This window comes from Poecilia reticulata, chromosome 19 (genome assembly GCF_904066995.2).
Source record: "Poecilia reticulata chromosome 19, P_reticulata-male-v2, whole genome shotgun sequence".
Taxonomy (NCBI): Eukaryota; Metazoa; Chordata; class Actinopteri; order Cyprinodontiformes; family Poeciliidae; genus Poecilia; species Poecilia reticulata.
Window position 1 is genome coordinate 21679587 of NC_088848.1, and position 24437 is coordinate 21704023.

The 24437-nt window shown below is 38.8% G+C and overlaps 1 protein-coding gene across 1 annotated transcript in view; it reads left to right on the forward strand.

The window, feature by feature from the left end:
- antxr1c (ANTXR cell adhesion molecule 1c) overlaps window positions 1-24437 on the forward strand; it is a 45938-nt gene that overhangs the window by 14809 nt on the left and 6692 nt on the right. Inside the window, exons 2-17 of the mRNA XM_081600664.1 lie at window positions 1448-1519; window positions 2623-2694; window positions 4573-4654; window positions 4777-4807; window positions 4891-4964; window positions 5083-5151; window positions 6198-6278; window positions 6885-6945; window positions 9173-9271; window positions 9932-10001; window positions 15577-15655; window positions 19222-19317; window positions 19948-19986; window positions 20079-20177; window positions 20265-20432; window positions 21630-21710. Coding sequence (XP_081456790.1) covers window positions 1448-1519; window positions 2623-2694; window positions 4573-4654; window positions 4777-4807; window positions 4891-4964; window positions 5083-5151; window positions 6198-6278; window positions 6885-6945; window positions 9173-9271; window positions 9932-10001; window positions 15577-15655; window positions 19222-19317; window positions 19948-19986; window positions 20079-20177; window positions 20265-20432; window positions 21630-21710 — 1273 coding nt within the window. The remainder of the gene's footprint in view (window positions 1-1447; window positions 1520-2622; window positions 2695-4572; window positions 4655-4776; window positions 4808-4890; window positions 4965-5082; window positions 5152-6197; window positions 6279-6884; window positions 6946-9172; window positions 9272-9931; window positions 10002-15576; window positions 15656-19221; window positions 19318-19947; window positions 19987-20078; window positions 20178-20264; window positions 20433-21629; window positions 21711-24437) is intronic.

Consider the following 24437-nt stretch of genomic DNA (forward strand, 5'->3'; position numbering starts at 1 on the left):
AAATGGGATTGATGTTCTATTTCACACGTGTTCTTTCACAAGAACACACTCTGGCATGTAGTCTGAAAGTGTGTTAACAGTTTTACTTTCTAACAAAGCAGTTCTGCTTAGCTAAACTTTGCTTAATGTGGTTACGTAAGCTACTCTCTACACAGCCTAACACCTTATTTTCTTTCACTCTTCGAATTTGGTCGCTTTGTTTGTTTCACAACTCTTAATCTCTCTGCCTCGTTAGTTAGCTAACAGGTGGTCCGTTTGCTAGCACGGCTGAAGCCCCTTCCTGTAAGGCTCTCAGCTAATAAAACTGCTGCAAACTGACAGAGCTAGTCTGGACAGAGGAAATGTAGGCCGCCTCACAGGGAGACGTTTCGTAACAGTCCAGGTTTATAGAAGCTTTCCTGGGGAGACTAGCTCCTATTTACTCAGCCTTCAGGCGCCTTTTTGGTGATAAAGGGAGCTGCTAAATTAGACCCTAGATTTAACCACTTGCCTCTTTTCTCTATGTTTAGCTGGAAGCTAATGTGGTTCATGCTAATTATGATGCTACACAAGATTTCCTTGTGTACTTAAGCAGCTAAAATTCACAGTTGATATTGTTTCTTTTAAAGTCTAGTGACAGCTAGCTTACTTTTGTGGCTGTTATAGTGTTATGTTTTGTCAGTCATAGCCGCTAAATGTTTGATAAAATGTAATGACTAAGTCAAATTCATTTGTTGTTAGCTGCATTAATGCAAGTTGGAACTTTACTCCTGTACTGGAACTACACTCTCATCAACAAGTCGAAAAACAAGCAACTTCGCTAGTTGTTGTGCTAAGTGACGTGGCAAACTAGTTGTAGTGATAAATCGACATCAAAGGTTGTGTCGTTTGTTGCTGTTGTTTTTTTTTTTGCATTTTTCAGCATTCAAAGACTAAAGGTACATTTTCACAAACAGGTTGTCTTGAACTATGTGTGGCACTAAGTTATCAAGATACAATCAAATATTTCTGCAGCCTTTGCTATGTTTTACAAACATGGCGACCATATTGGATTTGACATTGGGGTCGCTCTGTGACCTCCAACTTTCCGACATGGAATTTTTGACAACTTGTACAAAGAAAAAGAAGCCATAACAATAGTTTGACTTAAAGTAGAATATTTGACCATTGTGTTTCTCCTTGCATATTTCCAGCTTGTTCTTTACACTGTGGATGTTTTGGGCCTCAGTTGCTCTTGGCCAGCCACGCTGTAATTTTCCTGTTTAAACGCTTCGCCATATGGAGCTCAGTATGTCTGTTCGATGGCTTAAAGGGAACTATTTTTGTGGTTCCCAGTGCTGCTTTGGTAAGACACATCTTACAATAGTATGAGGTAGTTGTGGAGTATATGGAAGTTATCGCCTACGTAGAGATACAGAAAAAACTTTATGATGTTTCTCACATTCATTTGCGCTCTCCCGTTCTGCAGGTCTGGCAGTGTGATGGGCCACTGGAATGAAATCTTTGAATTCGTGAAGAACTTGGCAGAGAAGTTTAAAAGGTAAGAGATTCTTCACAAGCATGTCTGCAATCGTATAGTCTTGTTAAAGTAAGCCGGCAGAGAAGCATTAAACAGGATTTATTAAGTGGGTAGCTAATGTGTAAAACTTCATTGTTGGTGTCCTGACAGCTTCTGAATTCCTGGTTAAAGAATCTATTGTTACAGGAAAACAAAACCTTATATCTCCAACACCAGCAGATAAATACAGACCAATTTAAAAGCAATCAGTACACACCTCTTGTTGGTTTGGTTGCTTTCAGACACTGGAGGTTTTTGGGCCTTAAATACAATAAGCAGTATTGGGTTTATATCCTAACTTTTGTCTAAAGATTCTGTTCAATGAATTCAACTTGTTTGTGTTCAATAAATTATTTAATAAATTTAAATTCACACATTAAAAACAAGCCGTACAGATTTTGGACTGTCTTTTTTTCTTTTTCTTTTTTTTTCATGCTTCGTTTTTGACAAATACTACCTCCTCGTTTCTCCTCGGCTGAAGGATCCGTTTAGAGCACAGATCTGTTCTTCCCCCAAAGTTTTCATCTTTAAATAAACATGACGGAGAAGCACGAACAACAACAATCCTTTAGCTTGCCGTCTGTCATAAACAATACCGCGTCCACCTCAGAGGCTTGGAATCTATCTGCAAAACTTTCCCCAAACAGACTTCATCTACAAATAAACACAAATTCACATGTTGAGATTCTGTGACATAGTTTTCATATCAAAACTAGATCACTGCCTGTCACTGCCTGGGGTTTGGTTCCTGCCCTCTGGTACAACTCTGTCCATGTTATCATTGTATTCCTGTATATTCATAGTGACTTGCACAATTATGCTCCTTAAAATTTTTCATGTTTTGTCCCATTCCAACCGCAAATGTCAGACCACGCCTAATTTGTAAATAGAGCTTTTAATTCCAGTATAAATCCAGCAGTTCTGCAAAAACAGGTCTGTTTGAGGAAAGCAGCAAGAAAACACATGAATCTTTCTGTCGGTGACATCATACTCAGATTATTGGCACGGTTTGTTCCACAGCTAACTGCTTTGTGTGTTTATATATTCTAACGTTTTGTTTTTTTCTCTTCCCTTCCCTGTTCCAGTCCCATGCTGAGGATGTCCTTCATAACATTCAGCTCCAAAGCGTTCACCATCATGAAGCTAACAGAAAACAGGTGATTTTACTTGGCTCTAACTTCTCTAACTATTTTAATAGAAATTAATTTACTGGGACTAACTGTAACTGTTATATAAAAGCAATTAAAAGCAGATTTGGTTGTTATTTGTGTCCATTGCTGAGGACGTCGTTTCCTTTTTCACATGCTGGCACAATGTGAGGTTTTAATTAAAGATCTCTGAGATGTCAAAATACTAGAGGAGGAGCAGAAATCCCCCCTTTTTAAAAAAAAAACCCATGAATTTACCCCTCCCTCAGATGGATAAACTAGGTCATTTATATTTTCTACACTGTTCTTTTTTCCCTACTACTTCCTCTATTTTGAAGGTCAGCTCTACAACTTGAACTCATCAGAAAATCCCCTCTATTAAGCTGTAGGTCACCAAACACAGATGACCGATTGATGGCAGATTTCACTCCCAAACTCCGTCATTGTCCCCAGTTTGTGTGGACAGTTTGTGCTAATCCCTCGACCCTTACAGTGTTTGCGGTGAACTCGTCCAGGTTGTTAAAACATCGAACCGCACAAAGAGGCTGAAGTAATATTATAGCTAGCCAGTGGTTAAACTTGCCAGTTAAAAATCATGCTGTATTTCCTCTACGGTAAAACTCCACGATCAGCTCCAAAATCACATCTGGTTCGTTTTTATGTGAGTCTTTAAAGTTCAATTTAATTTTTTTTTATGGAAAACATTTTTTTTCTACAAAGTTTGCTGCTAGTGAAGGTTAAAGCACTAAAGCTTTTACATGCTATAACATGTGGCACAGTGTGTAAAGTTACACACTCAAAATTTAAAAGGGATTCTTTTGTCTATCTTGCTAGGTGGTTGCTTTAACATTTAGCTAAATGTCTCAATAGGTGTAGCTAAATATTTAGGTAAATGTCTAAATTGTTAGACGAAGTGGAACCATATATGTTGCAAACAAGTGACGGTGAAAACTACCTCAAAAATGTCAGAAAATATTGCTGTTAATTTTTTACAAAAACCAAATTTTCCAATTCTCTACCACATTTTACCAACTGATTGCAATTGATTTGACATACAGATTATATGTGCCAACTATGCTTTCTTAAAGAAGTCACTTAAGAATCAGCCTTTGCTTCCAAAGTCCCACTACGACAAAAAATTAACATCAGTACCATGTATATGCAGTGAATTAACAGTTTTCAATGAATATTACATGCTCTACAGTATTATTGCTGCTGTGTAATACTTCTGGATGCTGCAATCTCTATCCAGCTCTCCTGATAGCAACAGATATTTAATTTCAAGCAGAGTTTCTGCCTAGCACTCATTAAAATTGAGTTAACGTGCTAGTATTAGCTTAGCAGCAAGACTGTAAATGCATTGAAATGACTTGTTGATGATTAATTGAAAGTTAGTCAACAAATTGAAAAAAAGTTGGAAAAAATACCTAGTTTTTTTTTCCAGACTGTAAGAATATTATAATATACCTTTGATCGCTCCCAGACGTCTGGCATCCTCTGCCTATCGGAAGAGTACAGATAAACATCTGTACTCGATCGATTGATTGTGACAGTATAAAGGTATAATAAATCTATTCTGTTTTTAGATTTAAAAAATGGTATCCACAATACAATTCTACTAGGCATCTGCATGACAACGCTTCTTGTTTTAAAAATACTGGCTATGCAAAGCGGGGCCACAAGGATCTTTGTGGGGGCCACAGGAATACCTGATAAATACACTTAGATCATTTAACAAACCAATCATTTCCAAAATAAAATTTAAATGATTTCTAGTTGCAAAAGCAAGAAACTGCAGGCAAAAAAAGACAGAATATTTAACTATTTCACAGGGAAAGTATATTATTAACTTTACTATTTGACCCCAGCTGTTTTTCTGCTCTACAGAGTGGCTATCCAAAAGGGCCTGAATTCTCTGAGGAAAGAGAAACCTGGTGGGGATACTCTGATGGACCTGGGGCTGAAGAGTGTAAGCAGGCATTGTAACACACACATTAAAACGCACAATAACTAATTGAGGACAAATTAAAAGCTTTTTAGGACTGCCTGCTAAAATCTCCTCTAACAAAGAACATGTCTGTCCGGTTAAAGGCAAACGACCAGATACGCAAGGAAAACTTTGGTGAGTAGCTGACATCCTCAGTGTCATCATACATTTCTGCAGTTTACTTTGAATCTTATGACTTTTTTGCTTATATCTTTCAGGGACAGCCAGTGTGATCATCGCTTTGACAGACGGTGACCTGCAAGAGCAGCAGCTCTTCAATGCACAACAGCAGGTAAGAAATCCGTACTCTGTCTAATATCCAACTATCCTCAATCAGGAACTACCACAAAGAGCTCACCTAGAGGAGGAGTTCTGTCCTCACATGATGTTTATCTGTACTCTTCCGATAGGCAGAGGATGCCAGACGTCTGGGAGCGATCGTGTACTGTGTTGGTGTCAAAGACTTTAATGAAACACAGGTAAGGAAGTTGTAAGGCAAAGCTCTCCTCTAAATTGACTCCAACATAAAAAGAAAATTAGAATAGCAAGCAGTTGTGAAGGGGTCCAAGCCTCCCTTAGCAGTCCAAACCCGGGCACATTTCTCTGGTCTCAACCAGGTGGACTTAATACATCATTGGCCAAAACAAACCCATACCAGCCACTGAAGTAGCATAGGAACTCTTTAATCAGCTTTATAGACTCAGCACTTCATAAATTGGGGAGAAAAAAAAGAAGTACAATACAGAACTTTTTTCTGTATTGAATCTACCTTCTTCTACCTTCTTCTGAGTCAAGAAGGTAGATTAAAATATATTACTTGAGAAATGTGTCTTTGGACTTGAGAGTTTTTCTGTTTTCCTGAGTTTTTCCTAACGGTATCTTTCGATGCTTGAAAAAGCCTTTTACGGTGGGGTGCTTTTACTGCCTCCTACTTCTCAGCCAGCACTGAGCTAAGAAGTAGTTTCAACTAATAGGACTTTCCACTGAGAACGGTAGCTACGATAATTTATTAGATTTGCAGCAGTTGCTTAAATAAAAAAGAAAAGGAAAATTTCCCAAATCTAATCAGATGTTCTAAGTTTAGTACAAGTTATATTTTTTGTGCCTCTAAATAAAAAAAATCATAACCACCAAGCATTATTATGTAATACAGTTTTGTTTGCAAATAAAAGCACAAGTTCCAACAATAGGTGCAAATTTATTTCAATAGTTGAAAGAAATCCAGACAGTATTGGACTTTAGACCATAAATTTAGTTTTGATACAATAATTTATGGTTTTGAGGATATAGCTACAATTGTTGCTATAGCTTCTTCTACTGATGAACAACAGTAAATCAGTGAGAAGATTTGTAGATTCTGTATTGATGTTCGATTAACAAACCAGTGTAGGTTTGTTATAAATATTGATTTTCTGAGGAAGTGTCTGTTTTTGAAGTTTTTTTTTCTTAAAAAGTAATTTTCTTCATTGTTCATCGCTTTCCTCTTTGCATGTTCTTTTTTGTCTTTCTCTCTCACCAACTCTAGCTGGCCACCATTGCGGACACCATAGAACACGTGTTTCCTGTGCTAGGAGGGTTCCTTGCCCTTAGGGGTGTCATCGACTCGGTAACCTAACTCCTCTCTACTGTAAAAGTCTACTGAACGTCCAACTGTGACACTGAGAATTCAGACATCTAGGGGGTGGGGGGTAAAAGAACAGTCAGAGGAGAAGTTGAACACCTTAGGGTGTTCCTTGGTCACCCTAAGGAACAGAGGAACAGTCTCTGGTGGCTGCAAATCCTCCTGGAACAGGGGTACAAGGGGCACCCCTGCTCTAGGAGGGAGCAGGGGTACCTGGGGTACCCTAGGGGTACAAGAAGAGTCAAAGATGGAGGCAAACCCTCCTGGTGCCCCTATAGGCATACAAGAACACTCTAGTGGAGGCGATGCCATCTGGGTCACCCTAAGGAGCAAAGGAACAGTGTCTGGGGCGTTGAATCTTTTGGGATCCCTCAGGAAACACTGGAGCCTAATGTAGGTTGGCAATATCTTAAGGAGGTGATTTAGCTTTGACCGCCACCCCCCACCCAGGGCTTTGGATACTTAAGACATGACAAATTTTGCTTTAGTGCCAAAACAGCTTTCAAGAGCTCTATAAAAGCCATTAAATTTCGCAAGCACATTACAATTATTTTGTGTGTTCCTAAATCACTGCTGCCTTTACTTTTTCAGATTATCAAGAAATCCTGTATTGAAATATTGGCAGCAGAGCCGTCAAGTGTGTGTGCAGGAGGTGGGTAATTGGAAAAACACACTCTCAGAAAGGCATACACACAATAAATGGGTCTCTCTCGAGTCTTTGAGACAAATGCCATCATTGAATTCACCCATGAACTACGGTCATTTCAATAGGAAGCATTTTGGTTTGGCTTCCTTCTTTTATGACTATCCCAGACTGAAAAATGACCACATGCAGCCTGACGGGTCACTTACCGGAAATCTGCTTTGATGGGGGACTACAGCAGGAGTAACATCACTGGGTCACATTAAATGAAATGACCGTGAGAACAGCGCTGCAGTTACAGGAGATTAACTGGGGATGAAATCTACAGTAGACATCCTTCAGTGTAATACCAACTGAGAGAACGTAAAACCATTATTGAAAAATAAGTCGGATAATAAATAGCTCAAATGAACAGATGAAAACCAGGGTTAATGATATGTGTAAGGGTAAAAGCAGAGGAGCTGTCTGTTTTTTGCATCTGCTTCTGTTTTGTATTCCATGAAACAGGGAATTACCAAACCATTTAATAATTAGCCAAGGGAAATTTATTTCGTTTCCCGTCCCATAATGTTAGCTTCCTTTAACGTTGTTATACTGGATCACATGTGATTTGTGCTTCTTCTCTAAGAAAACATGCCTTTTTTCCTTGCCTCATTCATTCCGCTACTGTTTTTGTCCTTCCTCCTCCAATATGGTCATTAAAATATAAGAATATGCAAAGATTCCCCCAGAAAACTTGCTAAGCCCGGAGGTTGGGCGCTAGGGCAGTCATTCATCCAGTGGCCCGTCATGTTTTTGAGTTAAAAAATGTTTAAAGTTGACAGGAAATTTGAAAATATCACTTGATAATTATGTGTTATTGAAAAATTGGAAGATTAATACCTGAACACCAACTATAAAACCTTAAAAAATATTTACATTTTAAAAAGACTTGAATAAATAAGCAATGCTTAGCCTGGTGGGGGCACAGGTAAAGCCTGGTGGCCCGCCAGGCTTATAATACACTGGGGAAATCCCTGAGTATGTCAGGGATTTCCTCTGACATACCCTACATATTAGGGTAGTCACAATAGTAAAATTTCCAACATAACACTCGATGCAGCTTGTTATATCTCATCAATCTTTTTACAAAGGGTTTTCTCTGACAAAGATGAAAAGTGTAACCAGTTAAAGTACGACGACATTTTCAGTACTGTTATCTGGAAAAGCTAAAGTGGTTTTTAAAGCGTGAGGAATGTTGTTGTATTCACACAGCTCATCCCCAGTTAAATAACGTTGCAGACGGCCACTGTCTTCAATTTAACAGATTTTCAGCCCATTCTCTCTGATGATAGAAAGTCAATATGATGTGACTTTCTATTGGAACGTTCAACTGTTTGTGATTTGCCACTAGATTGTAAACCGATTCTCTATTTGGGAAAGGGGCGGGGCAAATGGTTGTGCCACTAATTTTGCACTTTGCATGTACTCTGGTGTATGATTTCTCCCTCTGCAGAGATATTTCTAACTTTCTAACTAAGACTATATACGGCAGCTAATTTTGGATTAGCACTCTGGTTTTGGCATCATGGATTATCAGGGTTTTTTTTTTTCTTTACTACAGTAGTTCTTACAATGCAAACAGCAGTCCACTTCAGGAAAGGTTGTTCTTAAAATGTAAACGCTGCTTTTTACAGTGTAAAACAAGGATTTGTTCCATGCTAATGTGTTCCACAGCAGCCTTGTTCAGATTGTGTGTTTCTGGTAACTTTGCATCATTTTGGTGGCCTACTACTGACGGCAGGGAAGGCTGCAGATGGTTCAGATTAGTTGCTACAATTGGATGGGTACACCATTTGTTAACGTTTAGTCATTTTACTATCAGCCACATTAGCCTCTAGCCTCTACTGGATAAGAAGCAGGTATATGGTTCATTAAGATTCTTTGCTATTTTCTATCCATACTTAGCCATCTAGAAGCTACTGTTTAAATAATGTTTTTTTTATACCTTTAAAGTTGTAGATACAGAAGTTTTACTCGCCTGTTTAAACCCCTGTCAAACATTAAAGCGCACCCGTCGTCTTGTCCTGGTTGTGCTTTTGCCTCTTTCACTACAGATGGCTCTCCTTGAAAAATGCTTGCCATGTTACTGGAGCTGATTGCCTGTGTTTTGTTTATTTGTGTCTACCTTAGTGAGTCATATTTTGTGAAATCTTTCATATCATAAAAGTGACAAACGTGTTGTTTGTGCAACCAGAGACATTTCAAGTCGTGGTGAGAGGAAACGGATTCCTCCATGCAAGAAACATCGACCAGGTGCTCTGCAGCTTCAAAATCAACGATACCATCACAGTCAGTGAGTAGACCCACTCTGGGCTTGTTGGAGGGATTTTTTTATAAGCAGAACGGTCAGTAACAAAGTTCAGCTGGTTTTCTACAATATATCTGTCCATTTCTACATCACTGAGTAGCAAAAGGTAAAGTACTGAAAATAAAACAGCTACATTGATCTACATTTACAAGTCAACATTCTCATCTTTCAAAAAGATTCGCATGAACACAGCGATGGTGTTCATGTCTCCTGAGATATTTAACTTTTGGTTAAATTATAACCACAGAATTGAGTGGATTTTATTAGGATTCTATGTGTTATACCAACATGTATTTGTATTCAGCCCCTTTTACTCTCATACCCCTAAATAAAGTGCAAGCAGTTGCCTTCAGAAGTCACCTACTTAGTAAATGGAGTATGCTACAAGTGCAAACCTATCAAGACATAGCAACAGATATGACCAGTAACTCTGGAGGGGCTGAAGAGAGACATGCTTCTCAGGTGGAAGACACACTGCACATCACCTTCAACACCTACTAACTCCTACTGTAAAACGGTGGTGGCAGCTTCATGCTCCTTTACAGGCCATTTGTGGTTGTAATGTGAATAGGGTTAGTTAGTGTGTTCAATGAGTGTGAATACCTTTACAGGAAACTAATTTCTTCTTGTGTTTCTGCCCTTTAGATGAAAAGCCTGCTGGTGTAGAAAACACATTCTTACTGTGTCCAGCTCCTGTCATCGATGAGGTTGGAAAGTAGGTGTCTCTTTCTCTTTTTATAGCTTCATGAACTCTTACGGTTTGCATTATAAAGGGGATGTTTCTTAGACAGATTGCATTATGCACACTGTACTCCTTGTATAAAGCCAGGGGAACATGTGGGAGTGTTCATGAGCATCAGAAATCTGCCATACATTAGCTGTTTTTATTATCTCTATCTGAAGTCATACTCCTATTCTCTAGTTCCTAGAATAGTTCTAGGAAAATATAAAAGGCGGTGCAGCTGTGCCAGCTCACGCCGGGGACGAAGCCTTCGTGCGTTTGTCCTGAGCAGTAAAAAAACGAGAGCAGATTCCTCTTTGTGTGGCACCAACAGGAACCGGCGGATCTGGACGGCAAAACTTGCAAATCTCACGAAATGTCTCGGCTGACGTCTCGCCAGTTCTTTTGGGCAGGAAAAGTTGCTGCAGTCGCTGACTTTTCCAGCCAAGTAAAGAACTCTTAAACACTCTGCGTGGTATTTGTAAAGAGCCAAGTCTGTGAGGCCATTTAATAGCTAAAGAGCAAATCATTTCCTCGAGGAATTAGAAAGTGAAAGGGAGGCGCCATATTTAAACGGGGGGTGCTTTTTTCCAAGAGCTTTTGGCCTCTAGAAACAAACCAGCTTTAACTCTTGAACACGACTGTTGTTTGAGAATATTATATTAGGACTCTTAAGAAAAAAATCATGTTGGATCTGATACCAAACTGCAATCACAACCTCATATTATTCCATTGAGTATTTCTGTGAAAGCCACTGAAAGTGTGGCATGCATTTGTTTTCAAAAGAATAAAATCCTGTACAACTATCTGCCAGCTGAGTCCAACTGTGTGTGATTACAACCAGTATAAATCCAGCTGCTTGTTAGAGAATATCAGTGGACAAATAACATCTGAAGACATTGTTTATTGTTCTCTGAATATAATGTTGGTGTAATATGCCCTGCAAATTTTAAGATGTATTTATTTATTCTTTTATAAATGTGAAATTAGAACTGTTGAAAACTTTGCGGAACATATTTTGTTGTGATTGTAACATGTTTAGATTCATAAAAATAATAAAAAGAAAGGACGAACCGTCCTGTAGACATCTTCCAAATCAGAAGCCAACTTCAACTCCATATTATATGGCATGTTTATGCTTGGTGTCAAATTGGATTACAGTAAACTCTGACAAAAGAACAAATGTAAAATAATCTATTTTATAACGCTTACAGGTGTTGATCAAGTTTTTATTAAGGAAGAAAACACTAGTCCTGGATGACCAGGTATGCTAGTTACCAGCCTTACAAAGGTTAACCCCAGCAACTCCTATGCTAACGCTAGTCTATCCATGCTAATGGCCGGGGGAGGAACAAGGCAATCTAGAAGCTGACCAGCCTCGACATGCTAGTCACTAGCCTCTTCAAAGCTAAAGTAAATGAGTAGTCTCCATCTCATTTCCAGCACCAGCTGCTCAGTTACCGGTGTTGGCCTTGTCATTAATCAGGTCAGTAGCTAGCTCTGGAATGGATATAAGCTCCTGCGACAAGGAAGCAGTCACTGCTGGGTCCACTATAGTCTTAATTTTGGCACTGAAACTGCACCATAACCCTGGAAGAAAACCCAGAGCTGATAAAGAACAGAGAGTAGGTTTGACTTTTATTGTACCGTGACCTAAGACACACAGAAAATGGTTTCGATCAAAGCGTAGTCGTGTTTTTCAGTGGCCTAATCAAAGACCAGACCTAAATCCAATCAAGAATCTGTGGCAAGACTTGAACATTGCTGTTCAGAGAAGTGACAAAGCCGAAGGAAGCCTAAAACACTGGCAATTGGATCATTTTCCTTCCACTTCTTTTTGTTCCTCCATCACATAAAATCCTAATAAAGCACGCTGAACTTTTCGGGTTTTAACGGAAACGTTCAACAGGAAGGAATTTGTTTGCACAGTGCAAACTACGCAGCGACCAGATTTGCTCCTACATCACATTTCTGTGCTCTTATTTAGACCCCAGCCGTGTTCCAACATCAACTATCCGCAAACCTCTCTGACCCACGTCTTTATGGGAAGAAAAGAGCTCAGGGCCACAGAATACGAGTCTGAGTGGACGGCGTTAAAGACTTTATAAACACAGAGGGAAACCAGGGGGGAGGAGAGATGGCCAGTTTCTCTCCCTCCACATACTTTAAACTTAAATCATTCCTTTTTGCTACAAATTCCGTACATTTATTCTCCCACAACAGTCGGGGGGGAAAAAAAAAAAATCTTCATGCTAACATTTGTAAATCAGACAGCGAAGGGATTGAAGATTCTGAGCTATTCCGTTGCCCATTTCACCACCTGTGTGGAGGATTTTGCATTCTCTCATTTTTCTGTCCGTCTGGCCTTTTTCTTGTTGACTGTCTTCTTTTATGGTCTTAGCTACAGATTAACTTTTTTTTTTTTTAATCCCCCGCCCTCCATAAGGCTTTTTATTCTCATTCAGCTGTCTCTTTGTCTGGGTTTGCTTGATCAAAGCCATGTAGCAGCTAGCCAGGTCTTTCATGTGTGGGACCACATGTTGGTAGCATGCAAGGTTCTCAGCAGGAGAGCTGGAGGAAAAACTCAGGATTGACTCTTTACATTTATAGAAACCAAACTAGAGGTGACCTTCAGCCAGAATTAGTAACGTGTTTCACTTAATGTCTAACATGTGTTTATCTATATAAATGCTTAATAATTTTAAAAATGTATGACTAACCAATCAATTAATGTCAAAAACTTTGTATCACGGGAGGACATGTTGGTATTGCTTTAAGTGCACAGTCATAAAATTACAGCTTATACATATTTTACCTTTTGCATTTATTGGCACCAATAGTAAAGTAACTCGCATTGAGAATTTTTGAAAAATGTAATTTTTCATTTGAGTGCTGCTATTCAGAGGGAAACAAGTTCATATAAAAAGTTAAATTCATTAAATGTGGAAGGTCAATAAAATGTGATTATCCTAAAATCTCTTACAAATAAATAAAGAATCCTTATTTGTTTAGATTATTTAGAGTTTAATAAATAATCCTTGACTTTCTGTTTCCCTGTGGTAGAAATATTATAGGATATAGAGTTCTATTTCTTTTAGCCACAGGTCACCAGCATACAGAGAGGATGGAAAGGAAAGTTAGAAAAAATAAATTCCAAATCTCACTGTTCTGGAAAAGTGGTATCTTGGAGTAAACACGTTTCCATAACAACCATTAGACGTGCTCTACATGCTAACCAATTCCATGGGAGTGAAGCCAAACTCTTAACTTCACATTGCAAAGAAAAGTTTGTTTTTGTCCACATGTGAAACTATGTCCAATTATTTATGACCGTTTGAACAGCACAAATCAGATTTTGTTTTAATCATATCCAGACCTTTGGTCCTAAATTGAATACATATCTAAATGTTTTTCTAAGCAACCGCAATCTGAACAGCCATGTTGCATTTTTTCCAACTTCCATGTAATAAAGTGTGACAGACTGGCGAGATCAGAAGTTAAAAACAGATGACAAAGAATCCAACTGCACGACAACTCCATAACTGATGCGCACACGCTGACGTTTGTAGCATCCATGTTTACTGCTGCGTGTGATGTCCCATGTTGTTCTGCGCATCTGGGTCATTTCAGGGACTCTTTGTCGTTATAGAAGTGGCATTTAAGCTCGAATAACAACCATAAAAAAATTTCAAAAATCAGCATAAAGACCAGCAGATATTTTTTCTGGAACAAACGCATCAAAGAATGAAAATATGGGAGGTTGGCAGATGAATCCACAAATATCGATGATATCAATACTTAGTCAATGTCAGTATCGGATCGATACTAGCAAGATTTCCTCATCAAATTTTATTTTATTTTTGTTTTGCAGTTTGTCAACTCTGCCTCAAAAAAGATTTTGTTTTGATTTGCTCTCAGATGACAATTTTTAAAATCATGTTAATATGATGTTACAGTATTTTGTAGACACTTAAATTTTGTTCAAATTCTGTCCTAGGTTTTAACAAAAAAAAAAATTTCAAAGGAAAAAATACAAAAACACATAAATGTCAGAAGTCTGATGACATATCAAACGTAAATTAAAAAGCATCGGTATCAGTATTGGTATTGGTGATACAGGCCAGTTGGGAATAAAGTGATTATACACCAGTGATATAGTTAACAACTGATGTTAATATGATTTTTTTTTTTTTGTTCCATACTAAATAAATGTACTAAAATTAAACGTTCAACTTCCAGTGTGACACTGTGCTGCTGGAACAAAAGAAGAAGTCATACCTTGTTGTTATGAACTGCCAGGCCTTGGTTGGGTGGGTGGTATGGGGTTAGGGGGGATTTAGGTGTGAAGTTGGGGTTGGGGTTAAGGTTCTGGGTTTAGCTGTTCACAATAATTAGAGGTACATGAAACAGCAGTGCTGCATCAGCTGCTGTTCGGACAGCTGTCTATTTCACTTCCTTGTGAAACAGCTGTCTGTGACCATGCTCTACATTTCCTCCCCACCACTTTGTTGTTTTTTTTCCTCCACATCCTTTAATTCTGGCTTCAAGGTTTTCTCAGGCTGCTCTATCGTCTCTTGGAATTTTTCATTTGAACAATCTTGGATTTATTTTTCTTTTAATGATCATCTGACATCTTGTCTGTATGGACTCAGACAAATATGCGAGACAGATTGAAGGTTTTGCTTCTTTCTGTTTGCCTGACCCCCTGATCCCCATTTTCAGGAATGAAACCACAAAAAGCCCCAGAGATGAGGCAGTTCTCCGAATTGTTTTCCAGCAGTAGAGGTGGAGGGTGGGATGATCCAGGAAGATATGTTGGATATATAGATGAGGTCAGAAGTGGGGCACAGACAGAAGCTTGTTTTGATAAAGGAGTCTGTTGGAAAGAAAAAGCAGAAGGATAATTGAAAGTTGAGTTTGGGTGATGTAATTCCCCGAGAAACAAAAAGGAACCTCAACTGGCGGATTTTTCCATTGTAGTTTATCAAAACTACAATGTCTTTGTGTTTACTGTGCTGGCTCACCCAGTTACAATCACCTTGATGGGGTTTTTTCTCCTTTCTTGCTTAAACAAAGTGGAAAACTTCTGTATCTGGTTCGTTCAGTAAAAAGCCAGCTCAATTACGAGTGAAATGGTGCCTGTAAGTACAAGTCAGGCTAGTCATTTGTTGGACAACTTTTAACAATATGACCTCAAGGGAGATTAGAGATTTCAGCAGCTACATTGAGACAAAAACAACACATTCTGGAGACTGAAAAGAAAATTCTGGAGTGAGCAGGATTAGTCATTGTAATTTACTGTCGGGTTAAACGTCTGTCTCCTCCGGCTCTTTATCCCCTGTGTTTTGTGGTTGGAACCTTTTGGTTACAGTTACAATCTCCCCTCATAGCTAGCAGAGCGTTTGGTGACGTGATTCTGCTGTGAAGCCAACTTCACAGCAGAAGATGTCATTCAACTTTGAATGACATCATTCTGGTGAAAGAGACTGAATGAGTTACGCTTTCTGAGGACGATATTGTGATATTCACACATTATTGATGGTTTTGCTCATTTCTGTGCATATTTCAGGGTGATTTATCTCCAAGTGAGCATGAATGACGGTCTGTCCTTCATCGGCAGCAATGTCCACATCACCACCACAGAGTGTGTAAGTAATTATTTTACTTTTTTTTTAATGCAATCGGAAATTTACGGGCACTTTTTTTTTAGCATGTCTTCCAGATATATGTGGGGTTTTTTTTTTGTTTTTGCCACTTTACAAACACAAAATGTGTGCTTATTGGGATTTTTTTGTGATAGACCAAGACAAAGTAATAATTGTGAAGTTGAAAGAAAATCTGAAAAAATGTGGCAGGCATTGATGTTTTGCCCTCTTGAGTCAGTACATTTTACTTCTACGTTAAGGTTAATTTATTTAGACTTAACTTGAAAATAATGGCAACATTTTTGCAGAATACCACTAAAAGCAGCCCAAGTCCAACCAGAACTGGTACTAACATATTCATAACAACAGTTGTCCAGCTGGAAGGGAAACGTTTACCCCTGTCTACAGTCTCTAGTGATAGGTTTCAGGCCTTTGTACATGTAGGCCAAAACTTTCACTCTCCTCTGTCTAGAGCATCGTCTTCCACTTGTTTGCTGTCTGGAGTTTTAATGGCATCTTCTTGCATCTCTTTCTTAAATATTCTCCAAGAAACATCTGGAGAACAGCTATATTTATTCACAGACACAACTGGATCATATATATTGACTGGATTCTATTTGGGGGCTTTAGTGTTTCTATGAAAGATTTTTAAAAAAACATGTACCTCATGCTACATAAAATTATAATAAACTACATGGCAGTTTGTGGTTGTTATGTGTAAAAATGTTCAGTATGGATACTTGTGTGAGGCAGGACATGATGCCCCTCCCTTCCTTTCCTAGAAGTCTGGCATTTTGGTCTGTGGGATGACCCATTTGTCTTCTCCATCCTCCCATTTTAGTGTTGTTACTAGCAATGATGCATCCAAAAAGACCCACTGGACTCCCCAGCAAAGGAAAGAAAAAAACTTAGAGAAGCAAGTTCAAGACCACAATATGCGTTTTCTTTGAAAAGTAAAAGGGAAACGTCCCATAACGACACTGACTGATGAATCCTCTACTTCTGTTCAAATGTTTGTTACTCAGCTAGTGGGAAAAGGGTTGACATTCCATTTAAAGTAATTTAAAGCAAATTTACCTAAACAAAAACATATGGTGGGACATATGGAAATGGAAGATTCCATCTAACCAAAAAGAAATATTCCCTTTAAAGGCCCCCTGCCCCAATCCACAAAGCTGGGACAAGAAACCATGAGAGCAAACTATGTGGCTTATGATGTATACATCCCAAATTAGCATGCTATTACAATTAGAGAGTAGAGAAAGGTTAAAATATGCTTATGACGCATAAGACATCAAAGGTACAACGGATAGCTAAAATCAATGAATACTTCACACCCCATCTAAAAACACTTACAACTGTTTACTATAAACAGTCACACACCAAATATACCTTAAAATGTATTAGTCCGCACAATGGAAACCTATGTATTAGCGCCAAAATGAAAACTATAGCACACCCAGTGGTGGCTACTTCCTTGTTGCAGGAGGGTATATGTATTCCAAAGCTAGCTACAGATCTGATTAATGACAGGCTGCGGTACCTTTGGAGAAGTTCATGACTAGCATGTCTAGGCTGGACACCCACTGGATTTCCTAAGCTTCCTCTACTGTCCATTAGCACTGCATGGGTTGATGTTAGCATTGGTAGGTTGGCCTTAGCAACGACTAACATGGTAGTACAACAGTATCTCTGCTCTTGGGGGTACAGCCAATCAATGGCAAGAAAAATAAATAGCACTCCTGAATTGGCTGCTTTTGAAAATGCCAGCCATTAGCATGTCAACTAGCATTGCAACTAGGTATTTAAGCTTCCCAGGTATCTTTCAGATATTTTAGAAATTGTCACCTTACTAAAATAATAGTGGGAAAAGGTAATTTTTTCCCCAAAATTGTTTATTGTTGTTTTTTGTTTTTGTTTTGTCCAAGTCATCTTTTGGCAAAAATGAGGAGGTGATTTTTTTGTCATTCACTTTTTGAAATAAATTACATAGGCCATTATTTTAAGATGACAAAATGCTCTATGAAAAAATGTGCAATTAGGCAAATTTTCCATTAATAATTCAGAGTTATGAAGACATCTACGATTACTGAACCGCAAATAGATGGGGATCCACTGAAATTTCATCGTTTCACTTTTTTGCAACCAGCCCAATATGTGTAATACCATACTGCATGACAAAAATATGCACACATCCAGATATGGTCCCATTTACTGTCGCCTAATAAATGACACTATCAAGTTTTCTAACCAGACAATTTAGTCCTTGTAGGGACTCACTGCTTGTTGATAGAGGGGAGGGGATTAGGTTCTGAGAAATATTTATTTGGTTCCTGTGATGAGCTGTCTTCAGTCGGCCCAACTGCAGAGTTCAGATAAATCCTCAACATCCCCCCCTCCTATGATAGATAGGGGAAAGTCTAACCACATGTGATCCTCATCTGCGGTCTGTAATGAAAACCATGTTTGGCTGACGGGTCGAGAGGAAAGGAGAGAAATGTTAACAAATGGATATATTAGGAGACCTAAATGATTTAGATCGACCACAGTTAGCGAGACAAAGAACATGATTGCTACGGTGACGAGACTGAAAGTGCTCTCCTCTGTTCCTCCTCATGTCATAGCTTTGGGACTTTAAATCCACTGTTGCTGATCTTGGTAGCATCGTTGCTAGTTCTTTTGGAAGTGAACTATGTTCTAGTCTTCATTGGCCAGCTTGTTTTCTATCTCTCAACAAAGGTTACAGTCAAATCATTCTGATTCCCTCAACCTTCCTTCACCTATTTAATTCAATTTGTACTTAGGTTTTTAATTGCTTCCTAACCTGTTTACTAACCTACGGGCTTCCTCTTAACTTATATATTTACTGATTTACCTTCCCAATCACTTCCTTTATCTCTCCATTGACATTGTTTTCCTTATCTTCATACTTTCAGTCTATTTTGCCCCGTCCTTCCTTGGTACTTCCTACTTTAGTTTCTTAATTTTTGTTTTATTCTTTCCTAAGTTGTACTGATTCTTTTTAAATCTGTAAATAAATGTTTTTTTTACAGTACTGTACATAAATAGAATAAAGTATTCCCATAGTTAGAATGATTAGATTATAATCCATGTATATTAAAATTTACATTGCAGATAACTGAGGTCAGAAATCTGCGGATTAAAAATAGCAGAAACAGACTTTATGCAAAAACATGATTAATATGTTGGGGTCACTGAAAATTCAACAAGGCCTTAGCGAGGGATAACTGAAGGAGAGATAATTAAAGATGAACTTATAATCCACTGTGTGTGGATTTAAATTCATATCCTGCCGCCCTGCTGTTCCCACGCCACTGCTGTCTTTTTCCTGAACTTTATTGTTTGATAGGTTGAAAGTGTTCAAGACTACACGCTCTCCTTGGAAGTGTTTATCACCACATAACTTCCTTTCGTGTTCCTGTCCTTTTATTCCTCCTGCATTTCATCCTTCCTTCCCATCTTCCTTCTTTCATTTGCTGCTAACACATTTCTCCTTAAGCTGTTCACCGGTAGTAAAGCTGTTCCTGCTTTGTGTGTGCGTTGTAAAGTTTGATGGCACCATCCTGCTGATAACGCTGCTGGTTTTGTTCCTCCTGCTGGCCCTCCTCTTCATGTGGTGGTTCTGGCCTCTGTGCTGCACCGTGGTAAGAAACTCAAATATCTTTTTATTGTATAGAGCAGGACTGATACGCTCTTCAACCACAAGTTCAGTGGACATGATGAATCCTTAAAGCTGCATATTTGTTAACGGTCACCATGTTGTGACAGTATTTGTGAGGCAGTTAATCTGTGAAAAGATCAAGCTCCACCTGCTAATGGCATCTAAAGAAATGCACTGCTCCCGACCAAAAACAACCAATCACAGCCAGGAGGAGGGGCTTGGCGCTGTTAATCAATCTGGTGAACACTTGGCTAAATATGCCAATGGCAGCAGAACAACTTAACGTTACAGGAAAACTGTTTATCACCACATAACTTGCTTAGCATTCATGACATACTATGCTATCAAAAAAGCGTGGCAGGGGACGTGAGGTTGATTGACAACGGTATGTCCCGCCTCCTGGCTCTGATTGATTGTTCTAGTAAGCATTGGGAAAAGGCAGAGCAGCTTGATTTTTTTTTCTCAGATTATCCGTCTCCTATCATACTTTTACATAGTGACAGTTTCAGCAAATATGTACAAAAACATTTTTTCATAAACGTTTTATTCATCAATTAGTCGGATAGAAGCAGAAATGGTGTGCATTGTTGTGAAGATCCTTTCTTGAACGCAGGTGATCAAGGAGCCTCCACCACCTCCTCCTCCTGAGCCTGTGAGTCCAAACAGCTACACACACACCAACACATTCAGAATTTTAACTAGGAATGTTGCAAAACGAAAGAAGTCTCATTTCTGTGTTTTCAGGAGTCAGATGACGACGATGGCCTGCCAAAGAAGAAGTGGCCTACTGTGGACGCCTCATATTACGGAGGAAGGGGAATCGGTGGAATCAAGAGGATGGAGGTGATTAGATCACGTTGACGCAGTTCAACCAGTCGCCTCTGATAAAAACCAAAAACAGGTCACTAACCGTTCCTGCGTTGCCTGCAGGTACGATGGGGCGGTAAAGGCTCCACCGAGGAAGGGGCTAAGCTGGAGAAGCCAAAGAACGCGGTGGTGAAGATGCCGGAGCAGGAATACGAACCTTACGAGCCCAAACCCAAGAAAGCTCACAACAAGAAGCCGCCTCAAAACCGCAAGTGGTACACACCCATCCAGGTACACACTGCCGCAAACTCACACAGGACCATTGAGAACACGCTAGCTGTGATTCAGTCCAACTGCCATGCAAATTTTGAGTTAACTTTCAAAAAGCTACAAGAAAAAAAAAGTGATTTGGTTTGTTGCAAATTAAACAGGCTATATAAACTGTAATTTCGTCAGCCATTGACGCTGTAACAGAAAGTAGAGTTATTAACTAGCATGGACCACAGAAAAATGGAGAAAGGTTTTCAAGAATGTGTAGCTATCAGACAAGTTGTATTTTTTCTGTCATGTCAACCAGCATTAGTGATGATACAAGCTGTACAAAGACATAGAGAATGATCAAGAAAAAAACATCTGATCAGTCATGTGAGGTAGACATTTGTTTCGTCAGAACTTGTTTGGTCAAATGTGATTCCATTTCCACTTTAGCAGATTGACTCTTCTTCGGGAAGCTAAAACCACCTTTTGTTTTTCAGTTCTTAACCACTGAATGTTGAAAATTTCACATTAATGGAAGCAGACACTCCTTTCTAACCATCTCTGAGCTGATGGTAAAACATAAAAAATACCAGAAGCAGTTTCAGTCTTGTATTTCTCTGCTGACTTTATGAATGAAGCCTTTCAGACAGTATGCAGCACTGTACCTTTTTCATATAAGCATACACAAAAATACACACTCCCCCTTCTCTACACATGCTGATTACAGTGCATGTACTGTAAGGACACACCGCCTAGAAAGGCAGACTATTCTTAAAATTTAGAAATGCCATGTAGAGTATGGATGAAAAATATTCCTCTTCAACAGCTTAAGAGAAAAAAAAAAGTGGTCTACCTTTCTGTCCGAAATATTTTTTTTTCTTTTTTACACTCGCCAAACTTGGTAAAATTAGTCTTTTAAACTGGCTGGATCCACATGAATTTGAACGATCCTATTCTGCAGTCTATGCAGCTTTTATGACCTTACTCAAAATGTTGCATTTGTGCCTAAATAATATTAATTACAGCAATTTTTGGTTGCTGGTTTGGTTCATCTGTTACAAAACACATTCCTGCACAGGACAACACAAAACAGAGTCACTTCAGTGACTCATGGATTATTTCTTAGTACATCAGTTTGTCTTAAAACAAATTAAGTGATAGACTCTCCACATAAAGTCAGAAATAACTCCAATGACGTAACCATAAAACCCTCCATTCTCTGCTGCTCAGGGTAAACTGGACGCCATCTGGGCTCTGTTTCGCCGCGGTTATGACCAGGTTTCCCTGATGAGACCCCAGCCTGGCGATCATGTAAGTTACTCACAATTAAAAGATGTCGGCATCTTTCTTTTAAGTCCAGATGGAAGGTTATGTAAAATTATTGTTTTCCAAAGCTAATGTAAAAAAAATTTTACATTTCACTATTCAATACTTTCTTGAACTCTAACTTGGAATGGTTGAAAAATGGTTGAAAACCGCTCAGATATATAAACATTAACTTTGACTCCATGTGTGTGTGTTCGTGTTTGTGTATTGTGATTAGACTTGTCAAGGGACTTCATGCAAATAAGCTTATGGTGTCATCAAATGTTTATGCTTGAGCTGTACATTGTCTCGATCTAAATAAAGTTTATTTTCATTAATAATAACCCTACTTGAGATGTATTTAAATCAGGGACATTCTGGTAGGAAAGAGACACTGGTTTTGCGACCATGTGAAGGGTTGGTATTTTACATGCTAGTTCTTTAGCAACTATAATCTATGGAAACATAAACAGCATTAAAAAAAAAAAAATTCTGTAGACATGTAGATGACTTGATTATATCAAATGTTTTTACTCTCTGCAAGCTTTAGAACCGTTTGCCTCATCCCTGTAGTAATCCAAACCGAAAGGATTAGCAAATGCTTTCTTGCAAACGTTTGGACCCCTTGTGCATATGGATTCCTGGACATTTATATTGGCATCCCTAAGCCATGCAATTACCCTCTTTAGAGTGAAACAACAACAGCATAAACGGTCCCCCTGAGATAACCAGTGCTTTAAAAAAACGTTTCAGTCGTATGTAATGACCAGTCATTGTGCCCCCCTTAAACTCCTCTGAGCTAGCTAACACCTCAGCTGGCTCGGTGCATGCTGTTGAACCAATTCCTCTCTCACACCTGCTTTGCATTAGACACTATAAATTAGATGAAAAGCACAACCACAGCTCACATCCTTGTAGTTGGACAGGCTTCTTCTGCACTTTTTTTTTTTACTCTTTTTTGCTCTTTACCAGATGAACCACATGGTTCTGTTTTAATGCCCAGAGCATCTATCAAATAGCACCACAAAATAGCTAGCAATGAATGTGGAGAAAGAAAAGGCTTTACACTCAGAGAACAAAGCTCCCCTTGGGGGGAGCTTAGAAATACCTCACAAACATCCAGTACACTGTTGTTCTGTTTATTCAAATAATCCTTCATAATTTTTCAGCTCCACTAGTCCCAAAGGAGAATTTTTCCACTTATTGAACATATTTCAGGTTCACTCTTTTTTAGCAGCTTGCACAGTGGGGTACAATATTTTTTAAGTCACAATTTGTATGGAATAATTTAAGTGACAGCAAAATTCATGGCTCAGTGAGTAAATACTTCCGTTTTAATGTTCTGGTTTCTGCTATTCATAAGGAGATCGAACAATAGCCTCTCTTTTTTTTGTTTTTCAATTTAAAAAACATCTTTATTTGTACACCGATGTTTCTATGGTTTGGTACCAGGGCCAAAATGCAGAAATTTACACACCTAGCATTGGCTATGTCCTAGTTCCAGGAGGCTATATATTTCGAAGCTAGCTACAGATCAGATGAACAATAACTGATGTCGAGCTGGATTAAAGTCAATTCTAACAAAATAACACACTGATGCAGTCAAATGTATGTCACCTACAGATATTATAAGTCATAATATAGATAATGTGTCATATATGTGATTAAATGTTCTTTAAAAATATATATGTCTAATAGGATAGATGACCAGCGTAGGTATGCTTGTTGTCAGACTATCTATGCTAATGGACAGCCAAAGAAGTAGGCAAACCATTGTGTCACCATATGCTAGTCACTAGCCTCTCCAGTGTCAACGCAAGTGAGAAGCCTCTCTCTCATTTGCCAATGGTTGCCAGTTCTAGCTAATCAAATCAGTAGCTAGCTTTGGAATGGCTATAGACTCCAGTAACAAGGATGTATCTAGCTGGGTGTGCAATAGTCTTCACCTTCGCCCTAAAATTAGGTGTTGTTCTTTTATTCAACTTAGCATTATCATGTGTAGGAGGGGATAAATATCAGAAGTGTTAGATAATTCCTGGACATGGAGTTTTCTCTGCTTTTGTGAAGCTGGTGTAACTTTGCTAGCTAAAATGCAGAGAATTTGGTTTTGTTACTTGCAGAACTTTTAACAATAGTCTATCCTTGTACAATGATGACCTACTGTGGCTCGATCTGAACTGAGGGGTAGTTTGAATGCTACATTCATCAGGACTAACTTTATTGGGGGGGGTTTCCCAACAGAGTTACTGAGTCATAGTACAAACAAAGAGAAATGTCAGTTCGGTTTCAACTCTTAGTTTTTCTTTCATTTGTCGATTGCCAATAAACAGCTCAATATGATCCAGGATGCAGTTCTGTTGAGTGCAGTCTGTTGTCAGAAACTGCCAGGGAGAAACTGCTGAGCTCATCGAGCTGTCACATTGTTTCATGCCAAAACAAAATCCCATTTCTCCTCTATAGGAGCTAATAATGAGCAGAAGTGTCCGTATGTCCCAAGCCACCCTGATGTACTGACAGACAAAAGATCTTACATTAAATGTGATGACAGCTAGCTAAATCTTTGTGCTCATGAATGTTGAGGATCATCTAGTCTAAATATGAGAACAAAGTCAGTCATTGTAGGAGTGTGTGTGTGCGTGTGTGTGCGTGTGTGTGTGCGTGTGTGTGTGTGTGTGCGCGTGTGTCACCAAACTTACATCAGAGGGACAGAATAATACTGAGCTCGTATTATAT